The sequence below is a fragment of the Callithrix jacchus genome, chromosome 4, assembly GCF_049354715.1.
Source record: "Callithrix jacchus isolate 240 chromosome 4, calJac240_pri, whole genome shotgun sequence".
Taxonomy (NCBI): Eukaryota; Metazoa; Chordata; class Mammalia; order Primates; family Cebidae; genus Callithrix; species Callithrix jacchus.
This window is the reverse complement of record NC_133505.1, coordinates 62,404,427-62,423,068: the sequence shown is the minus strand read 5'-3', so window position 1 is coordinate 62,423,068 and position 18,642 is coordinate 62,404,427. Positions and strand designations below refer to the sequence as shown.

Genomic DNA, 18,642 nt, shown 5'->3' with positions numbered 1-18,642 from the left:
ATATGCCTATGAGCAAAAATTTGCCTTAAGGTCTAGTAGAATAAAATTGGAATTTTAGAGACTTACCTGGCCCCAAACTAAACTTTTATTCAATGAACATCTAATGAAGAATATAGCATATCTATCTCCTCAAAAAGTTCAAGATAGGGAAGGAAAGCAATAAATATGCATGATTAAATGCAATTTGATAAGTATTTCTTTAAAATTATGCACATATTAGACAACTACCTGAGAACTAGTTACCATAGATTTGAGTCCTGGGCTCTTCTCTACTGTTAAAGAAATTGGAAACACATTTGCCTCTTGTATTAAAATCTAAATCAAGCAATGTTTCTCTAATATAGACCATGTGCTAAATTAGTAATAAGGTTTTGTTAAATTTTTAAGACATAAAAGGATTCTTTTTGTTTGAGACCGAGTCTCACTGTCACCCAGGCTGGAGTGCAGTGGTACAATCTCAGCTCACTGCAACCTCTGACTCCCAGATTCAAGTGATTCTCCTGCCTCAGCCTCCAGAGTAGCTGTGATTACAGGCTCCTGCCACCACACCCAGATAAACTTTTTTTTTATTTCCAGTAGAAACAGGGTTTCACCATGTTGGCCAGGCTGATTTCGAACGCCTGACCTCAGGTAATCCACCCATTTCAACCTCCCCAAGTGTGGGATTACAGGCATGAGCCACTATATGTGGCCAAGAAATAAAGATATTTTAAAATACTCTCACCTAAGGACATATGTTTAATGAGATTAGAGTCTACCAACTCATGCTTTAAAAAATTAAATAGGCAACTAAGCTGGGTGTGGTGGTGCATACCTATAGTCCCAGCTACTCAAGAGGCTGAGGCAAGAGGATTGCTAGAGGCTAGGAGTTCAAATCTAGCCTGGGCAAAATAGCAAGACCCCTTCTCAGAAAAAAATGAAACAAAAAAATCAAAGAGGCAACGTAGAATAAATAGACTTGGCAGCTGACAGGATATATCAAAATTTTGCCTTTCTCTTTTTATGCCATCATTTTTATTAGCTGTTCAAGTAACTAATTTTATATTCCCTGCACCAGAAAAAAATATGTTTATCCTATCACTTTTCATTTAAAGGATTAAACCTGTAATTATCTTTTGCTACATATACAGCTGAGCTGCTCCAGCATTCTTCTGTCAAGTACACACCTCTTATGAATTAAACATATCATGAAAATGGCAGATAGCAAGGCCATTTGTTAAGAACCCTGTACCTAGCCCCAGCCCTAATTTTATCCTCAGAAATACGAGGAGGGAAACAGAAAATTTAAACTACATTCAAGGAAAAAAACTTTTATTTTCATGGAAAAATATTGGTAAGACAATAAAGATGCCTATTATTTGATTTGATGGAAATATTTCTTCATTCTCTCTTCCTTGAGACAACTGCATGATAAAAATAATAATCTGTTTACTTGGAATATTAATATGTGCCTAACTGTTTAACTTTTTGCCTATTGCTCTCAGACTCAGATGATAAGAAGAAAACTAGTCAATGAAAGAGAAATCTTTAACACTCTCTGAGAAAGACAGCAATATACACATCAAGACTGATATGGTCCCCACCCAAATCTCAACTTGAGTTGTATTTCACAGAATTCCCATGTGTTGTGGGAGAGACCCAGGGAGAAGTAATTGAATTATGGGGGCCTGGTCTTTCCAATGTTATCTTCATGATAATGAGTAAGTCTCAGAGATCTGATGGGTTTATCAGGGGTTTCTGCTTTTGCTTCTTCCTCATTTTCTCTTGCTGCCACCATGTAAGAAGTGCTTTTCACCTCCCACCATAATTTTGATGTCCCCAGCCATGTGGAACTGTAGGCCCAATTAAACCTCTTTATCAGCAGAGTGAAAACAGACTAATAAAAAGACTAAAAATAAAGTCTATATCAAAGTTATTTTATCTATAGACCTCAGTACATTGTTGAACATATTGTAACAAAGTCTATGGACAGTCACAATATAAGGTAATCTGATTACTTTATAATCATTAGTATTTCATCCTTCTGTCATTCTTGGAGACAATGATTATTGGCAGGAAATTAAGCCAAAGACCCTGATGAAGCCAACACAATAAAAATCACACCTTACATTTATCTCTCCCTGTAACTCCTTATTTAAAACCTAAGCTACAAATGCTTCCTTCCTAAAGGTTCACAGGACAAAAATGATAAAATGTGGAATAAGCTATAAATTTAAATTTTGTTTCAGAAAATAAATTACAGAGGAACCCAAAACCTCATGCTCCCTGCCAACAAAGTGTACTCTTTTAAAAATGATGGGCCTCATCCAGGGGTGATTAAAGCTGGAAACAATCCAGTAATTCAATGAGAGCTTAATGTCTCACTGCAAGGGGTGCCTGTATTTCAATTTGGAGAAAATCTTGCTTTAAAAAATAGCATTTTTTAAAAAAGTAAATCTGGGTACTCATTAATTATACTATATGCTGTAGAACAAAATGTGGCATAAGATACCCACCATGGGTATAATCTGGTTGGAGAGATAATTAATTGTTGAAATAGCTAAGACCATGAATTATTTTGTTAGCTCCAGCTTCAAGGCATTCTACAGCATGGACCCTACCCAAGTATTATAATGAGTCTACAGCATTATCCTATCCCTGAATTGTGGTGTTCTGTGTGATCTCAAAGGGATCTCAGAACAGCTTCTATGATTTAAAAGATTCCAATATTTTTATTCTTCCAGAAATAGATGAGTTCTTGAAGATTATAGTCCTAATTTTCCCACTCAGTTCAGAAATAAATCTCTTTGATATCAATGGCATAAGATAAAGTCTATTGTATAAACAGAGGGGAATAAAGGACTAAATTGCCAGATTTACATTTTAAAACAGTAATACTGAAAGAAGCAATACAACATCATTCAAGAAATGTTATTGAAAATGGAGGTAACTCATAAAAACTTTAGATAAGACTTTGATATTTTAAAATTCTTAAATAGTAAAATTTCTTATTGAGGAACACATAATGGGAAAGCCAGCATAAAATATGTGGAATAATTTAAAGGACCTAAAGAAAAAAAATACACATCACATCTGTGACCTTTGAATGAATTAAATATTTATGGTTCAAAACCAATTCATATTGGCCAAGAGACAATAACCTCTGCTAGTACTAATACAATAATCCAGCACCCTCTACAATAACATTATGTTAAATTTAGATATATTTATACTTTTTGTATGAAAAACAGAAGTAATAATTTTCCTAAAGAATGTTTTATTTAAAATTAAAAACATAAAGCCATTCAATATGAACTTGTATAATAGGCTAAATACACATCAATACCACCATACATATTTATGAAATGGATTGTAATGAAATTGGAAATTGAACTAATGATTCTTCATTTTTATTGACTAATGAATACATTATAAACTCTATAATTCAGTTAATTGGAAGAGAATTTTGGAAACATAATAGACAGAGACTCTGGAAACAGTACTGACATCTAGTCTTATCTCATAAAAGATTTTCAGAAAGAATTAGCTGTCATTTTTCTAAACAGGAAATTAACATAGTAGCCACACATAGTTCCAGGAGAATGTGCCTAGATGAGGTGAGACAAGCATGAGGGAAGGACAAAGATGAGAGCAGGCTCCTCAACTCCTCTGTGCCTCACTGCTGATGGATAGTGATTCTTCTGTATCTGTGAAAGCATGCACTTGTGACCAGATTCCAGAAACAGCCATCCAAAATAGGCAGAGAGTCTGTTGTGTGGGAACCCTGCCACCATCTCCCACCATTATGGCCCTAGGGTGTAGAATAAGGGACAATGGGAAAGTGTCCCTTTCCACATCTTCCTGAAGTCTCCTGAAATCCATGTTTTAGTCCTGTCTCATCTTTTAACAGGCAATAAGGTGCAGAAATTCAGGATTGATGCTAGAGAAAAAGCTGCAGATTTTCCTGCAGCCTAGTGAACCACCAGTTCAAAGCACTTACACATACTGAACACAAATTGGACACCACCTATGTATAATTTGGAATTGATGTCCACCAATTACTGGTAGTAACTAGTCCAGTAGTAATGTACATTACTTATTCCACTAACAATTCCTACTTATTAGACAAGAGATCTTACAAAGGTTTTACCCCCAGATCATGCTAATAGAATAAGAATGTAGATTTATAAACCAGGGACCAAAATACCACCTGGCTCACAAACAACATTTTGATAAATTATAGTAACGGTCTTTGAAACATTATAATTACACAGAAAAAAAAGGTTGTAGTACACTGAGAAATGAATTGACTAAATACATAATCATAAATATAAAATATGAAGTGAATAATTTCACAGTCTTGGTAGCTCATTTCACTTTGATTCTGATATCAGTGTTCTATTGTACTTTCATTTAAACATGTGCAATATATTTATTAAACAAGAGGATTTAATTTAATGTACCTACTTATGTAGCAACTGATAATTTTATTATTAGTGACCCTTAATAGCAAAGCAAAAAACTCCTGGAGCCATGTGAAAGCAGTTGGGTCATTGAGAGTCATCTCAATCTTCCCTTCCATTCATGAAAGAAGGATCACTGGCTGGCAAGAATGGATGAAGAGGTTTAGTTCACAATGAAATCTATGAGGCTAAGTTGAAAACTCAGCTATAACATCGTGAGTATCAGTATAGTACAATGGTGGAAGCTACTGCTTAGTCACCAAGTTTGGACCAGTCAACAACCAATGTGGCCAACTGTTCACAAATAATTCCATTTCACCTCAATTCTTTCAATCAATGTGGATAGATATGAAAGTTCTTGAATATAATAATTATTTAAAATTCCAAAGAACAGGGATCTATCTAAATCTGAATCAAGCTTCCCAAAGCTGCTTGACAGTGAACTAAACATCTCTAGACTCATACTCAGCCTCTATTGATAACCAGTAATGTCTCCAATTATATTCATCAAAATGTTTTCATCACATCATCCTAAACTAAGAGCAGAATGTTATTTTAGTAAAGGCAGAACTTTAAAACACAAATCTTCCCAACAGAAATTTTAGAAAACATTTTAAAAATCACATTAGAAATGTAAAATTCACTGTTTTTGAGCCAACACTGACCTTCTGTTCCAAAAGCAATGTGTTTGTAGGGATTGCTGCAAAAGCCTTGTAGCTTGACTTGGTCTTGTATTGCTAGAATGGGCAACCAGAAAGCAAGAGTAGAGATGAAAACAGGAAGGAATATGACATAATTTTCAGACAGTTCTACCCAGTTAAATGACACATTATCAAATGAAGAAAAGGGTTATTATGCTGAACAACTAGTTTCTGACAGAAAAAATTAGTTTACCATGTTAATATTTTATTAGAGTGAGAAGCAAAGAAATGCCACAGTAAAATATCAGCCTAGAGATTACAGGCAATTACATGCTACTCAGTTTCAGAACTTAAAAACTTCCTTTACACAAAGTTATACATAAACGTTTCATTAGCATTATGCCCTCAGACAAGTATTATTCTATACATGATGACAGGACCGTGGTTCTGCTTAATCCTCAAAGGAATGTTTCTTTTTTAGAGTGTACAAATAACAAATATTATGCCAATAAGTGTGATTGAGCTCTTAATGATTTTCCTGCATCCACAAAAACAAAGATCAAAAAACATAAAATTTAGCAGCCATTTTTTATACAAGCAGCAAAGTAGTCAATAATTTGAACATAAATAATATCAGCAATGTAACTCTCTAAAGAAAAACAAAAAGCACATGCTCTTGATCTTAAACTACTTTTTAAAATCTCATCTGCACTTTCTAACAATTATGTTAATGAAGCAAATGCTAAAACTTCTTAAGTGTTAAGTACGACTCAGAATAGTACAGTTCAGTGTTGTAGAATATTTGGGGGCGGGCAACCATGAGGAAGCTGTAGAAATCAGAATTAAAATGCATAATCAAAAACTCAGTTTTGATACTGCTCTGAGTCTCCAGTTGCTTAACTCAGTTCAAGGCTCCTGTCACTTCAGATGCCCTTGTCTCAGATAACTTCCCCAGTGGCCAGAACCAGTGAGGAAATTGGCACGGAGCTCCAGGCTATCTTAGTATCTTCAAAAGCAAACCAAAGTGTCTGCAGAAGACAGTGCCATCAAATAAAACTGAAACTTGGGTTTTAAAGATGTAATTGAAGGAAACTTTCTTTAAACAGGGTGGTGAAGGTAAGAGGCTAGAACCTTCATTTTCCTTAGAAAAATGCTGAAGTCGTTAGGAATCAAAGTGCCAGACCCAACAGAAAGTCAACATCTAGCTAACAGCAGAAGGCAGTCTTTCTTTCTTTTTTTTTTTTATTTTACTGTTTTATTTCTTTTCTTGGTATACTGCCTTAGAGATAATGAAAAGGAATTAGCAACCCAAGGGCTGCATTTCAACAAGTGACATAAAAAGTCCCACTAGCAGGCTGTGTGCGGTGGCTGATGCCTGTGATCCCAGCACTTTGGGAGGCCAAGGCAAGCGGATCACAAGGTCAGGAGTTTGAGACCAGCCTAGCCAATATGGCAAAACTCCATCTCTACTAAAAATACAAAAATTAGCTGGGTGTGGTAGTGCACACTTGTAGTTCCAGCTACTCAGGAGGCTGAGGCAGAAGAATGTCTCAAACCCAGGAGGCAAAGGTTGCAGTAAGCCAAGATCGAGCCACTGTACTCCAGTCTGGGCAACAGAGCAAGACTCCATCTCAAAAAAAAAAAAAGAAAGAAATTAACCCTAGCCAGATGATCAGTCACTAACAATTCCTACTTATTCCTACTTACAAACACATGCTCACTTACAGACTCTCATTCATACACAGGAATATGTACATCTATACATATGTACTCACATACAGACACACACACATTCATTCACAAACACACTCAGCTAAACATGCACAAGAGCTCAGAAGTTGCACACTTTTTCGCCAAAGAATGTACTCTGAATGTTTACTTATCTTCTACTTTCCCTCTACCATAGAGCTCTTCTCCCTCATAGGAAGAAGCTATGTGGCTTTCTGCAAGTCTCTCAACTCTGAAGAAACCTACACTCCCATCTCCTACATGAGGGGCAATTGCTGGAAGATGTTTCAGGTCGCTTCAAGCCCTAAGTTACTAAATCGACCCTGCACTGCTGTGGTCTCTAGACAACAATATATTTGAATAATGATTGAAATTGAAATACTATCTTTCCATGGGCAATAGGAGCTGACATTTATTACTATGCTGACATTTATTTCTATTACTCACTTAATTTTACAGCAGCCCTATAACTAGAGAGTTATTAAGAAAAGCAGAGGTCAAATGACTTGTCCAAGACCACGCAGCCCATAAAGAGCCTGCCTGTGTCCAATATACATGCTTTCTCTATAACATTTTATTCCAAAGAATACCTAAACATACATGTAATGCAGAATAAAATATACCACCTCACTCTATGATGGTTTTATGAAGCATTAATTTAATTTTGGTTGCAATCATAATAATAACAGTATCTAACAATCACTATGAGCCAGGTACCATTCTAAAAGCTTCATATGAATTAGCTCACTCGTCACTACAAAGCTATTAGGTAGATACTATACTATCTCCTTTCTGTAAATGGAAACTGAGGTACAGAAATGTTAAATAACTAATTGAAGGTGACCAACTAGTACATGTAAGTCATAGCTGAAATTTGGACATGCCCACTCTAGCCCAACAAATATACACATATCTACAAATGCCCTTGCCTCTTCCTTCAGGATGCGCAATCATTTACAATGTTTGTTCTCCTATCCTCAAATTCCCTAAGGAATATAGCTGGGAAAGCCTGTACAGAGACATGTCTTGTTATTGCACACAAAATGTCACAGAATCTTACAATAAAAAGTGATATTGAAGGTCATTGGTTCAACCTCCTCTTCTGAGACATGAATCCCTGTTCTGTTTAGTAGCCAAATGAATGCTTGCTTGCCTCCCAAGGCAACACATTCAGGTCTAATTATTAGAATTAGTACAAAATTCTCCCCTACATTGAACCAAAATATGCTTCCTGCTAACTTATCTCATTAGTCCTATTTCCCTGTACTTGAAATCATGACTCATGTCAAAAGCTCTCTTCTGCATGACAATTATATTGCTGCGTTCACCAACTCCCTGATACTCAAGTGCAGAATTCCACCACCCTCATTGCTCTCCTCTGATAATATTCCTGAAAATTATAAAACATGATTAACTAGAGGTGTTTTTAGCACATAGTAAAATATAATCATCACCTCCATGATACTGACAATAAACTCAATTAATGTAATGAAGATAATAATTGGGATCATCTCCTTAGTTCTTGTGGAGAGTTTAAAAATATGCAAGAATGGAGGCTGGAGTTACTTCATATTGTTGGATGATACTGAGTAGGCTATCACCTAAATTCCTAATTCTTTCATCATTTTTCAAAACATTTCCCGAGAGCTACATCCTATAAATGTCCTTATTTATACTTTTTTAGACCCAAAAATAGGGCTGTAGGCATTATCTTTATCAAGTTTTATCTGATTAGATTGGGTTTGTCATTGTAAGCAATAAAGATAAGAATTTTTAGATTATTTCATGAAACATTTTGTTAGATGTGTCATTTTTATCTTCACTCAAATCATATACTAAGGACTGGGAGTTCCTGCCACTGGGTTCTTCCAACTGATGGACATTAACTGATCCTGTAAATCTATTTGAATATGAAATGTTCAACTAATGTATTCATTCAAGAAATATTTTCTTTCTCTTTCTTTTCTTTTCTTCTTTTTTTTTTTTTTTTGAAATAACATCCTTCTCTGTTGCCTAGGCCAGAGAGCCATGGTACAGTCATGACTTACTGCAGCCTCTACCTCCCGAGCTCAAGCAATTCTTCCACCTTAGCCTCCAGAGCACCTGGTAGTACAGGCATGTGGCACCATACCCAGCTAATTTATTATTATTTTTATTTTTTTGTATAGATGGGTTCTTATCATGGTGTTCAGATTGTCTTGAATTCTTAGGTTTAAGCTATCCTCCTGCCTTAGCCTCCCAAAGTGCTGGAATTACAGGCGTGAGCCCCCATGCCTGACCAAAAAATATTTATTGAGTACCTACTACATGACATGCACTACTCCTCTAAAATGTACATACCATTCTCTTTTCAGTCTAAGAATCCCATTTGTTGCCATAAAAGATATGTTTTGAGTCCACTGTCCTTCCTCTAGGTTCTCTTAACAATATGTACTCAATCTAAATATAAATTTTGTATTCTAATTTGGAACATAGCTCCTTTTAAGCATTCCAAGGGTTCCAGGTACTAAACCAAATTCACTCATTTTCCTTTTTGGTTTAAAATTATTAATCATTCTAATTTTAGAAAACTTGAATTATAGTATATGGAATTACAGGGTTAGAACAAACATTAGCTAATCATAGGAGGTAAAAATGACCAGCCTAAACCTGAAATCTGGCAAACAATGCAATAATACCTATTGATTCTCTCCAATTTGTGATCTATGCTTTCAGTTAACATTCAATAAGTATTTCTTAAATATCTTCTGCATGGTGCAGGGCAAAGTTTAGACTTCGAAAACAAAATGGCACTTTATTATTTATGTTTACCAGAGCTAATCCTGTTTATAGGCAATGCTAGTTGCTAGCTGCAATAAAATGCTAGATTTGAAGGTTAGAGTAGCAAAAACACATTCTGCCCCTTCAGAAAATACTTTCCTCCATGGTCATATATCCTACTGCTGATGCCTAAAATTCCACCACAGGCTCTAGTAATAAAGATCCATGAGGCCACAAAGTGAACTATGTTAATTGCCTTGAGAATCAGGGGTATAGTTACACTTTAAGTGCAGTAAATCAGGGCCCCTAACCCCCGGACCATAGACTGGTACCTATCAAGAATTGGGCCAAACAGCAAGAAGTGAACAGCAGGTGAGCATGCATGACCACCTAAGCGCCACCTCCTAGGAGATCAGCAGTAGCATTAGGTTCTCATAGGAATGTAAACCCTATTGTGAACCACGCAAGCAAAGGATCTAGGTTGCGTGTTCTTTATGAGAATCTAATGCTTGATGATCTGAAGTGGAACAGTTTCATCCCAAAACCATCCCAACCCCCCCCCCAACCCATGGAAAAACTGTCTTCCATGAAACTGGCCCCCAGTGCCAAAAAGGTAGGAGACTGCTGCAGTAAATGAAAGAAACTTGGATTATATAAACAATGGGATAAGGAAACCCTGGCAAAGAACTTCCCTACCACCATGTTCAGCTTATTCCAGAGCATTCCTGGGTGGATAGGAGTGCATCACTCTACATGTACACTTTCTGCTCCTTGGTGACCATGTCTACGTTGCCTGAGTCAGAATCTCCCTGAGATGAAAGCACAACCCAAGCTCTGATCCAATTCATAGAAGATTGCCCAGACACTTCCTTATAGCTGGATTACCAGCAGAGCACAATCTATAACGATCCTGATAATGGAAAAGCTAGAGGTGAAGGACAGAGCTGTTAAAAACTGCCTGGTAAGGCAGATGGGCAACGTACCAACTGAGAAAACTTCCCAGGACAACTTCCTTCCCAGGATCCTTATATCCCTGATTTAGCTTTTCGTTTGTCTAACACCCTAAATGTATAATTTTATTTCATTATATTATACTTTGCCATCCCCATCTGCCTGCTAGATCTTTTAGAGGAGAGATTTTATATTATTTCTCCTTTTATTTTCAACACCTAATACAAACCTGGCAGAGAAGAGATGTTCAGTAAATATTTGTTGACTTGAAATATCTAAATGAAAATTACAACAAGATTCAAAGACATTAAAAAAACACAAATGTTTAGTTCTTTGTCTATGGTTCCAGTCCTAGACAAGCCTCTCTGATTAAAGACCCTCTTCCACCACTCCAAGCATACGCTGAGAACATTTCCAACACAGATTTTTGAAGTCATCTTTCTTCATGATGTGAACCTAAAACATCTGCTGCATTATCTTGATCCCCGTTTTTATATTTGACAGTTCTGTTGCTTGAGTTACACAGTGCACTCCCCTGGAAATACAAATCCCCCCAGAGAGTACAGGGCTGGAGAGGAAGAGCAGCTCTCGTCAGTCATTGACACCTGAGTGTGTACCATTTCTAGGATCAATTCGGAGAGGCTAGCTGGAGAGAAGCACAGGGAGTGGCACACAGAACTGGTTAGTATAGAGGTTGAAGTGATAGACAGCAAAGATGAAAGAATCCTGGAAACTCAAGGATTCCCAAGAACTTTGTGAAGGGAGTAGAGTAAATGACAGGGAGATAAAAAGAAAAAAACAAAATAAGAAAGCACATAAGGCTAGTTTCAGCTGGGTTTTTTCCCCATTTCACATAATAGCTCTGATGTTTGGTGAATGTTTGTTATTCTTCCTACAAAACATAATGGAAATCTTATCTACACCCTCATTGCTGTAACTTGACAACAGTCACCATCATCACCCACCTAGATTGTAGCAATAGGCTTCTAAGTTCTCCCAGCTTAAACTTTAACTTTCATCCTCTCATGGTCTATTCTTATCTAGCAGTTAGTTAAAACTGTGTCACTTATCTATTCAAAACCCTCCAAAAACTTACTATCTTACTTAAAGTAATAATCAAAGATCAAAGAGTGATCCACAAGACCCTCCTACAGGATACGGCTCCCAGTTACATCTCCCTCTGACAACCTCAACATCCTGTTCCTCACCACTAGCCAAGAATATATTCTTTGTACCTGTCAAGCACTCTGTGATCTCAGAGTATTTTCCTCACTATACTTTCTAAAGGAGTATCACCTCTTTGGGTGTTACCTTCCCAAAGATACCTATCCCAATAACTCAGCATAACTTGTGACACCATGCCTTCTCTATTTCCCTTGAGAATCAGGGCTTTGCTGTTCTCCGTGACATATATGACCTTCTGACACACAAGATAATTTACTTATTTGGAGGGGTTATTGTTGATTGTTTCTCTTCCACCAAAGAATATGAACTATCTTTAAACAAGCATCATTGCAGATTTGGTTTGTTGCAATATCCTCACAGCTTTGAAAAGCACACCTATTCGGTACTCAATACATATTTATTAAATGGACTTTTTTGAACCCAGATTAATTATTTTAGCTCATGCAGACACATTCCATATTGTTCGTTTTGCAAATTGCATGTTGTTCTGTAGAAATGGAGACAGTCACATACAGACTGCTGCCACCAAGTTTTCAGAGTGATGTATTTGGGAAGGTTTTTATGCCTTAAAGGAAGGAGACTTCTGTGAATAAAAAATCATCTACAAAGTTTTATGAAATATCAAATAGCTCTCAACTTGTTCCCTAAACAAGCTATGTGCCCAAATCAACGGAGACTCTTTATAATTCAAACTAATCTTCAGACTATCTTCAGTAAGTAACAGACGATATGAGGCTTTCATGTAATGTTCGTCCCAATTTCCATATGGAACCCCATGATAACTCACTAGGATAAATATGTAAATTTTTTTAAAATTTTTTATTGCATTTTAGGTTTTGGGGTACATGTGCAGAACATGCAAGACAGTTGCATAGGTACACACATGGCAGTGTGTTTTGCTTCCTTTCTCCCCTTCACCCACATTTGGAATTTCTCCCCAGGCTATACCTCCCCAGCTCCCCCCCACTGGCCCTCCCCTTTTCCCCCCAATAGACCCCAGTGTTTAGTACTCCCCTCCCTGTGTCCATGTGTTCTTATTTTTCATCACCCGCCTATGAGTGAGAATATGCAGTATTTCATTTTCTGTTTTTGTGTCAGTTTGCTGAGAATGATGTTCTCCAGATTCATCCATGTCCCTACAAATGACACGAACTCATCATTTCTGATTGCTGCATAATATTCCATGGTGTATATATGCCACATTTTCCCAGTCCAGTCTATCATCGATGGGCATTTGGGTTGATTCCAGGTCTTTGCTATTGTAAACAGTGCTGCAATGAACATTCGTGTGCATGTGACCTTATAGTAGAATGATTTATAGTCCTTTGGATATATACCCAGTAATGGGATTGCTGGGTCAAATGGAATTTCTATTTCTAAGGCCTTGAGGAATCGCCACACTGTCTTCCACAATGGTTTAACTAATTTACACTCCCACCAACAGTGTAAAAGTGTTCCTATTTCGCCACATCCTCTCCAGCATCTGTTGTCTCCAGATTTTTTAATGATCACCATTCTAACTGGCGTGAGATGGTATCTCAATGTGGTTTTGATTTGCATCTCTCTAATGACCAGTGATGATGAGCATTTTTTCATATGATTGTTGGCCTCATATATGTCTTCTTTCGTAAAGTGTCTGTTCATATCCTTTGCCCATTTTTGAATGGGCTTGTGTTTTTCCTGTAAATCTGTTTGAGTTCTTTGTAAATTCTGGATATCAGCCCTTTGTCAGATGGGTAAACTGCAAAAATTTTTTCCCATTCTGTTGATTGCCAATTCACTCTAGTGACTGTTTCTTTTGCTGTGCAGAAGCTGTGGAGTTTGATTAGGTCCCATTTGTCTATTTTAGCTTTTGTTGCCAATGCTTTTGGTGTTTTGTTCATGAAGTCCTCGCCTACTCCTATGTCCTGGATGTTTTTGCCTAGATTTTCTTCTAGGGTTTTTATGATGCCAGGTCTGATGTTTAAGTCTTTAATCCATCTGGAGTTAATTTTAGTGTAAGGTGTCAGGAAGGGGTCCAGTTTCTGCTTTCTGCACATGGCTAGTGTGATGGCCCCCGCTGTGTTCTTTTTGCTTAGAATTGACTTGGCTATGCGGGCTCTCTTTTGGTTCCATATGAAGTTCATGGCGGTTTTTTCCAGTTCTGTGAAGAAAGTCAATGGTAGCTTGATGGGTATAGCATTGATTCTGTAAATTACTTTGGGCAGTATAGCCATTTTCATGATATTGATTCTTCCTAACCATGAACATGGAATGTTTCTCCATCTGTTTGTGTCCTCTCTGATTTCGTTGAGCAGTGGTTTGTAGTTTTCCTTGAAGAGGTCCCTTACGTTCCTTGTGAGTTGTATTCCTAGGTATTTTATTCTTTTTGTAGCAATTGTGAATGGCAGTTCCTTCTTGATTTGGCTCTCTTCAAGTCTGTTATTGGTGTAGACGAATGCTTGTGATTTTTGCACATTGATTTTATATCCTGAGACTTTGCTGAAGTTGCTTATCAGTTTCAGTAGTTTTTGGGCTGAGGTGATGGGGTCTTCTAGGTATACTATCATGTCATCTGCAAATAGAGACAATTTGGCTTCCTCCTTTCCTATTCGAATACCCTTTATTTCTTTTTCTTGCCTGCTTGCTCTGGCTAGAACTTCCAGTACTATATTGAATAGGAGTGGTGAAAGAGGGTATCCTTGTCTAGTGCCGGATTTCAAAGGGAATGCTTCCAGTTTTTGCCCATTCAGTATGATATTGGCTGTTGGTTTGTCATAAATAGCTTTTATTACTTTGAGATACATTCCACTGATACCGAGTTTATTGAGGGTTTTTAGCATAAAGGGCTGTTGAATTTTGTCGAATGCCTTCTCTGCATCAATTGAGATAATCGTGGTTTTTGTTTTTGGTTCTGTTTATGTGGTGAATTACGTTGATAGACTTGCGTATGTTGAACCAGCCTTGCATCCCCGGGATGAATCCTACTTGATCATGATGGATAAGTTTTATGATTTGCTCTTGCAATCGGCTTGCCAGTGTTTTATTGAAGATATTTGCATCTATGTTCATCATGGATATTGGACTGAAGTTTTCTTTTCTTGTTGGGTCTCTGCCAGGTTTTGGTATCAGGATGATGTTGGTCTCATAAAATGATTTGGGAAGGATTCCCTCTTTTTGGATTATTTGGAATAGTTTCAGAAGGAATGGTATTAGCTCCTCTTTGTGTGTCTGGTAGAATTCGGCTGTGAACCCATCTGGACCTGGGCTTTTTTTGTGTGGTAGGCTCTTAATTGCTGCCTTAACTTCGGACCTTGTTATTGGTCTATTCATACTTCCAGCTTCCTCCTGGTTTACACTTGGGAGGACACAGGAGTCCAGGAATTTATCCATTTCTTCCAGGCTTACTAGTTTATGTGCATAGAGTTGTTTGTAGTATTCTCTGATGATGGTTTGAATTTCTGTGGAATCTGTGGTGATTTCCCCTTTGTCATTTTTTATTGCATCTATTTGGTTGTTCTCTCTTTTCTTTTTTATCAATCTGGCTAGTGGTCTGTCTATTTTATTGATCTTTTCAAAAAACCAGCTCTTGGATTTATTGATTTTTTGAAGGGTTTTTCGTGTCTCTATCTCCTTCAGTTCAGCTCTGATCTTAGTTATTTCTTTTGTTCTGCTAGGTTTTGAGTTTTTTTGATCTTGCTCCTCTAGCTCTTTCAATTTTGACGATAGGGTGTCAATTTTGGATCTCTCCATTCTCCTCATATGGGCACTTATTGCTATATTTTCCTCTAGAGACTGCTTTAAATGTATCCCAGAGATTCTGGCATGTTGTGTTCTTCATTCTCATTGGTTTCGAAGAACTTCTTTATTTCTGCCTTCATTTCATTGTTTATCCAGTCAACATTCAAGAGCCAGTTGTTCAGTTTCCATGAAGCTGTGCAGTTCTGAGTTTGTTTCTGAATTCTGAGCTCTAACTTGATTGCACCATGGTCTGAGAGACTGTTTGTTATGATTTCAGTTGTTTTGCATTTGCTGAGGAGTGCTTTACTTCCAATTTTGTGGTCAATTTGAGAGTAGGTATGATGTGGTGCTGAGAAGAATGTATATTCTGTGGATTTGGGGTGGAGAGTTCTGTAAATGTCTATCAGGTTTGCTTGTTCCAGGTCTGAGTTCAAGCCCTGGATATCCTTGTTGATTTTCTGTCTGGTTGATCTGTCTAATATTGACAGTGGAGTGTTAAAGTCTCCCACTATTGTTGTGTGGGAGTCTAAGTCTCTTTATAAGTCATTAAGAACTTGCCTCATGTAACTGGGTGCTCCTGTATTGGGTCCATATATGTTTAGGATCATTAGCTTTTCTTATTGTATCGATCCTTTTACCATTATGTAATGTCCTTCTTTGTCTCTTTTGATCTTTGTTGCTTTAAAGTCTATTTAATCAGAGATGAGAATTGCAACTCCTGCTTTTTTTTGCTCTCCATTTGCTTGGTAAATCTTCCTCCATCCCTTTATTTTGAGCCTTTGTGTATCCTTACATGTGAGATGGGTTTCCTGGATACAGCACACTGATGGGTTTTGGATTTTTATCCAATTTGCCAGTCTGTGTCTTTTGATTGGTGCATTTAGTCCATTTACATTTAGGGTTAATATTGTTATGTGTGAATTTGATACTGCCATTTTGATGCTAGCTGGCCGTTTTGCCCATTAGATGATGTAGATTCTTCATTATGTTGATGCTCTTTAGAATTTAGTGTGACTTTGGAATGGCTGGTACTGGTTGTTCCTTTCTATGTGTAGTGTCTCTTTCAGGAGATCTTGTATAGCAGGCCTGGTTGTGACAAAAATCTGAAAACTTGCTTGTTCGCGAAGGATTTTATTTTTCCTTCACTTATGAAGCTCAGTTTGGCTGGTTGAAAGATTTTTTCTTTAAGGATGTTGAATATCGGCCCCCACTCTCTTCTGGCTTGTAGAGTTTCTGCCGAGAGATCTGCTGTGAGTCTGATGGGCTTCCCTTTGTGGGTGACCCGACCTTTCTCTCTCGCTGCCCTTAGTATTTTCTCCTTTATTTCAACCCCAGTGAATCTGACAATTATGTGCCTTGGGGTTGCTCTTCTTGCGGAATATCTTAGTGGTGTTCTCTGTATTTCCTGCATTTGAGTGTTGGCCTGTCTTGCTAGGTGGGAAAAATTTTCCTGGATAATATCCTGAAGAGTATTTTTTAGCTTGGATTCATTATCTTCATCACATTCTGGTACACCTATCAAACGTAGGTTAGGTCTCTTCACATAGTCCCACATTTCTTGGAGACTTTATTCATTCCTTTTTGCTTTTTTTCCCTCTAATCTTGGTTTCTCGTTTTATTTCATTGAGTTGATCTTCAACTTCTGATATTCTTTCTTCTGCTTGGTCAATTCGGCTGTTGAAACTTGTGCATGCTTCATGAAGTTCTCATATTATGTTTTTCAGCTCCTTCAATTCATTCATATTCCTCTCTAAGTTATCCATTCTTGTTGTCATTTCCTCGAATCTTTTTTCAAATCTTTTTTCAAGGTTCTTGGTTTCTTTGCATTGATTTAAAACATGTTCTTTTAGCTCACAAAAGTTCCTCATTATCCACCTACTGAAGTCTAATTCTATCATTTCGTCACAGTCATTCTCCGTCCAGCTTTGTTCCCTTGCTGGTGAGGAGTTTTGGCCCTTTATAGGAAGCAAGGTGTTCTGGTTTCAGGTGTTTTCCACCTTTTTGTGCTGGTTTCTTCCCATCTTTGTGGATTTATCCACCTGTCATCTGAGTAGTTGCTGACTTTTCGATTGGGTCGGTCTCTGAGTGGACGCCCAGATTGTTGATGATGAAGTATTTCTGTTACTTGGTTTTCCTTCTACCAGTCTAGCCCCTCCACTGTACGACTGCTGAGGTCCACTCCAGGCCCTGCTTTTCTGGGGTGCACCTATAGCTGCTGCAGAACAGTGAGGGATGCTATCAGTTTCTTTCTGCTATCTTTGTCCCAGAATGATGCCTGCCAAATGTCAGTCTTCTGGATATAGAGGGGTCAGGGAGCTGCTTGAGGAGACAGTCTGTACTTTATAGGAGCTCAAGTGCTGAGCTGTGAGCTCTGTTGTTCATTCAGGGCTGTTAGGCTGCTACGTTTAATTCTGCTGCAGCAGAACTCATAAAAAAACTCTTTTTTTCTCAGATGCTCTGTCTTGGGGGTTTGGGGCTTTCTTTATGAGTGTCCATTGCACTGTCCCGCCCAGCTAGGAGGCAGTCTAGTCACTATTTGCCAGCCGAGGCTCTGCCCTGCTGGTGTGAGGTCCGCCCTATTGCTGCAGGCTCTGCCCTGCTGCTGCAGTCTCCGCCCTGCTGCCACGGGCTACACCCTGCGGCGGAGTCTCTCTGTTGTGGCGGGTTGCCTCAGCAATAGGAGTGTAACCTCAGTAGGGATGGATTGCCTCGGTAATGGCAGACGCCCCTCCCGCACCGAGCTGCACCATCATGGGTTCAGCTGTGCCCGCAGTGAAACTCTCCACCCGGAGTGTTTGAAATTGCCATTTTGTTTGTCCCACTGCGCTGGCCCAAACACCGTTTCCCTGAAATCTCCTGGCCTGGCTCACTGTCCAAGTCCCGTTCAATCAGATGGATATGCCCATCTGCCCTCTCAAGTCTCAGATTGCTGGTTAAACAGGGCACCTGGAACAGTGTGCTTTGTGCGGAGCGCTGTGGAGCACCGCTGCTCTGTAGCACCAGCCACCAGCTGCACCAGCAAAAGCCGCTGCACTGGCATCCCATGTCTCTTTTATACCTGGGAATTTCCCTGTTCTGTGGGCAACAAAGATCCATCTGGAAATGCGGCCCTGACTCACCCTCCGTAGTTCACCGAGAGCTTCAATCCTGGGTTGTTCTCACCGCGCCATCTTGAGTCAGTCTCAAAAATTTAAATTCTTTTATAAATGAAGGCA

General features: G+C 38.2%; 1 protein-coding gene across 50 annotated transcripts in view; it reads right to left on the bottom strand.

Moving 5' to 3' along the window:
• The window catches only part of MLIP (muscular LMNA interacting protein), a 283,089-nt gene that overhangs the window by 111,747 nt on the left and 152,700 nt on the right, over positions 1–18,642 (bottom strand). For all 50 annotated transcript variants that reach the window (XR_013534304.1, XR_013534303.1, XM_078369389.1 and 47 more), the window contains one exon: positions 5,108–5,179. Coding sequence is in view for 48 of the 50 variants with exons in the window: in XM_078369389.1 (XP_078225515.1) it covers positions 5,108–5,179 (72 nt within the window). In the remaining 2 variants the exon portion in view is untranslated. The remainder of the gene's footprint in view (positions 1–5,107; positions 5,180–18,642) is intronic.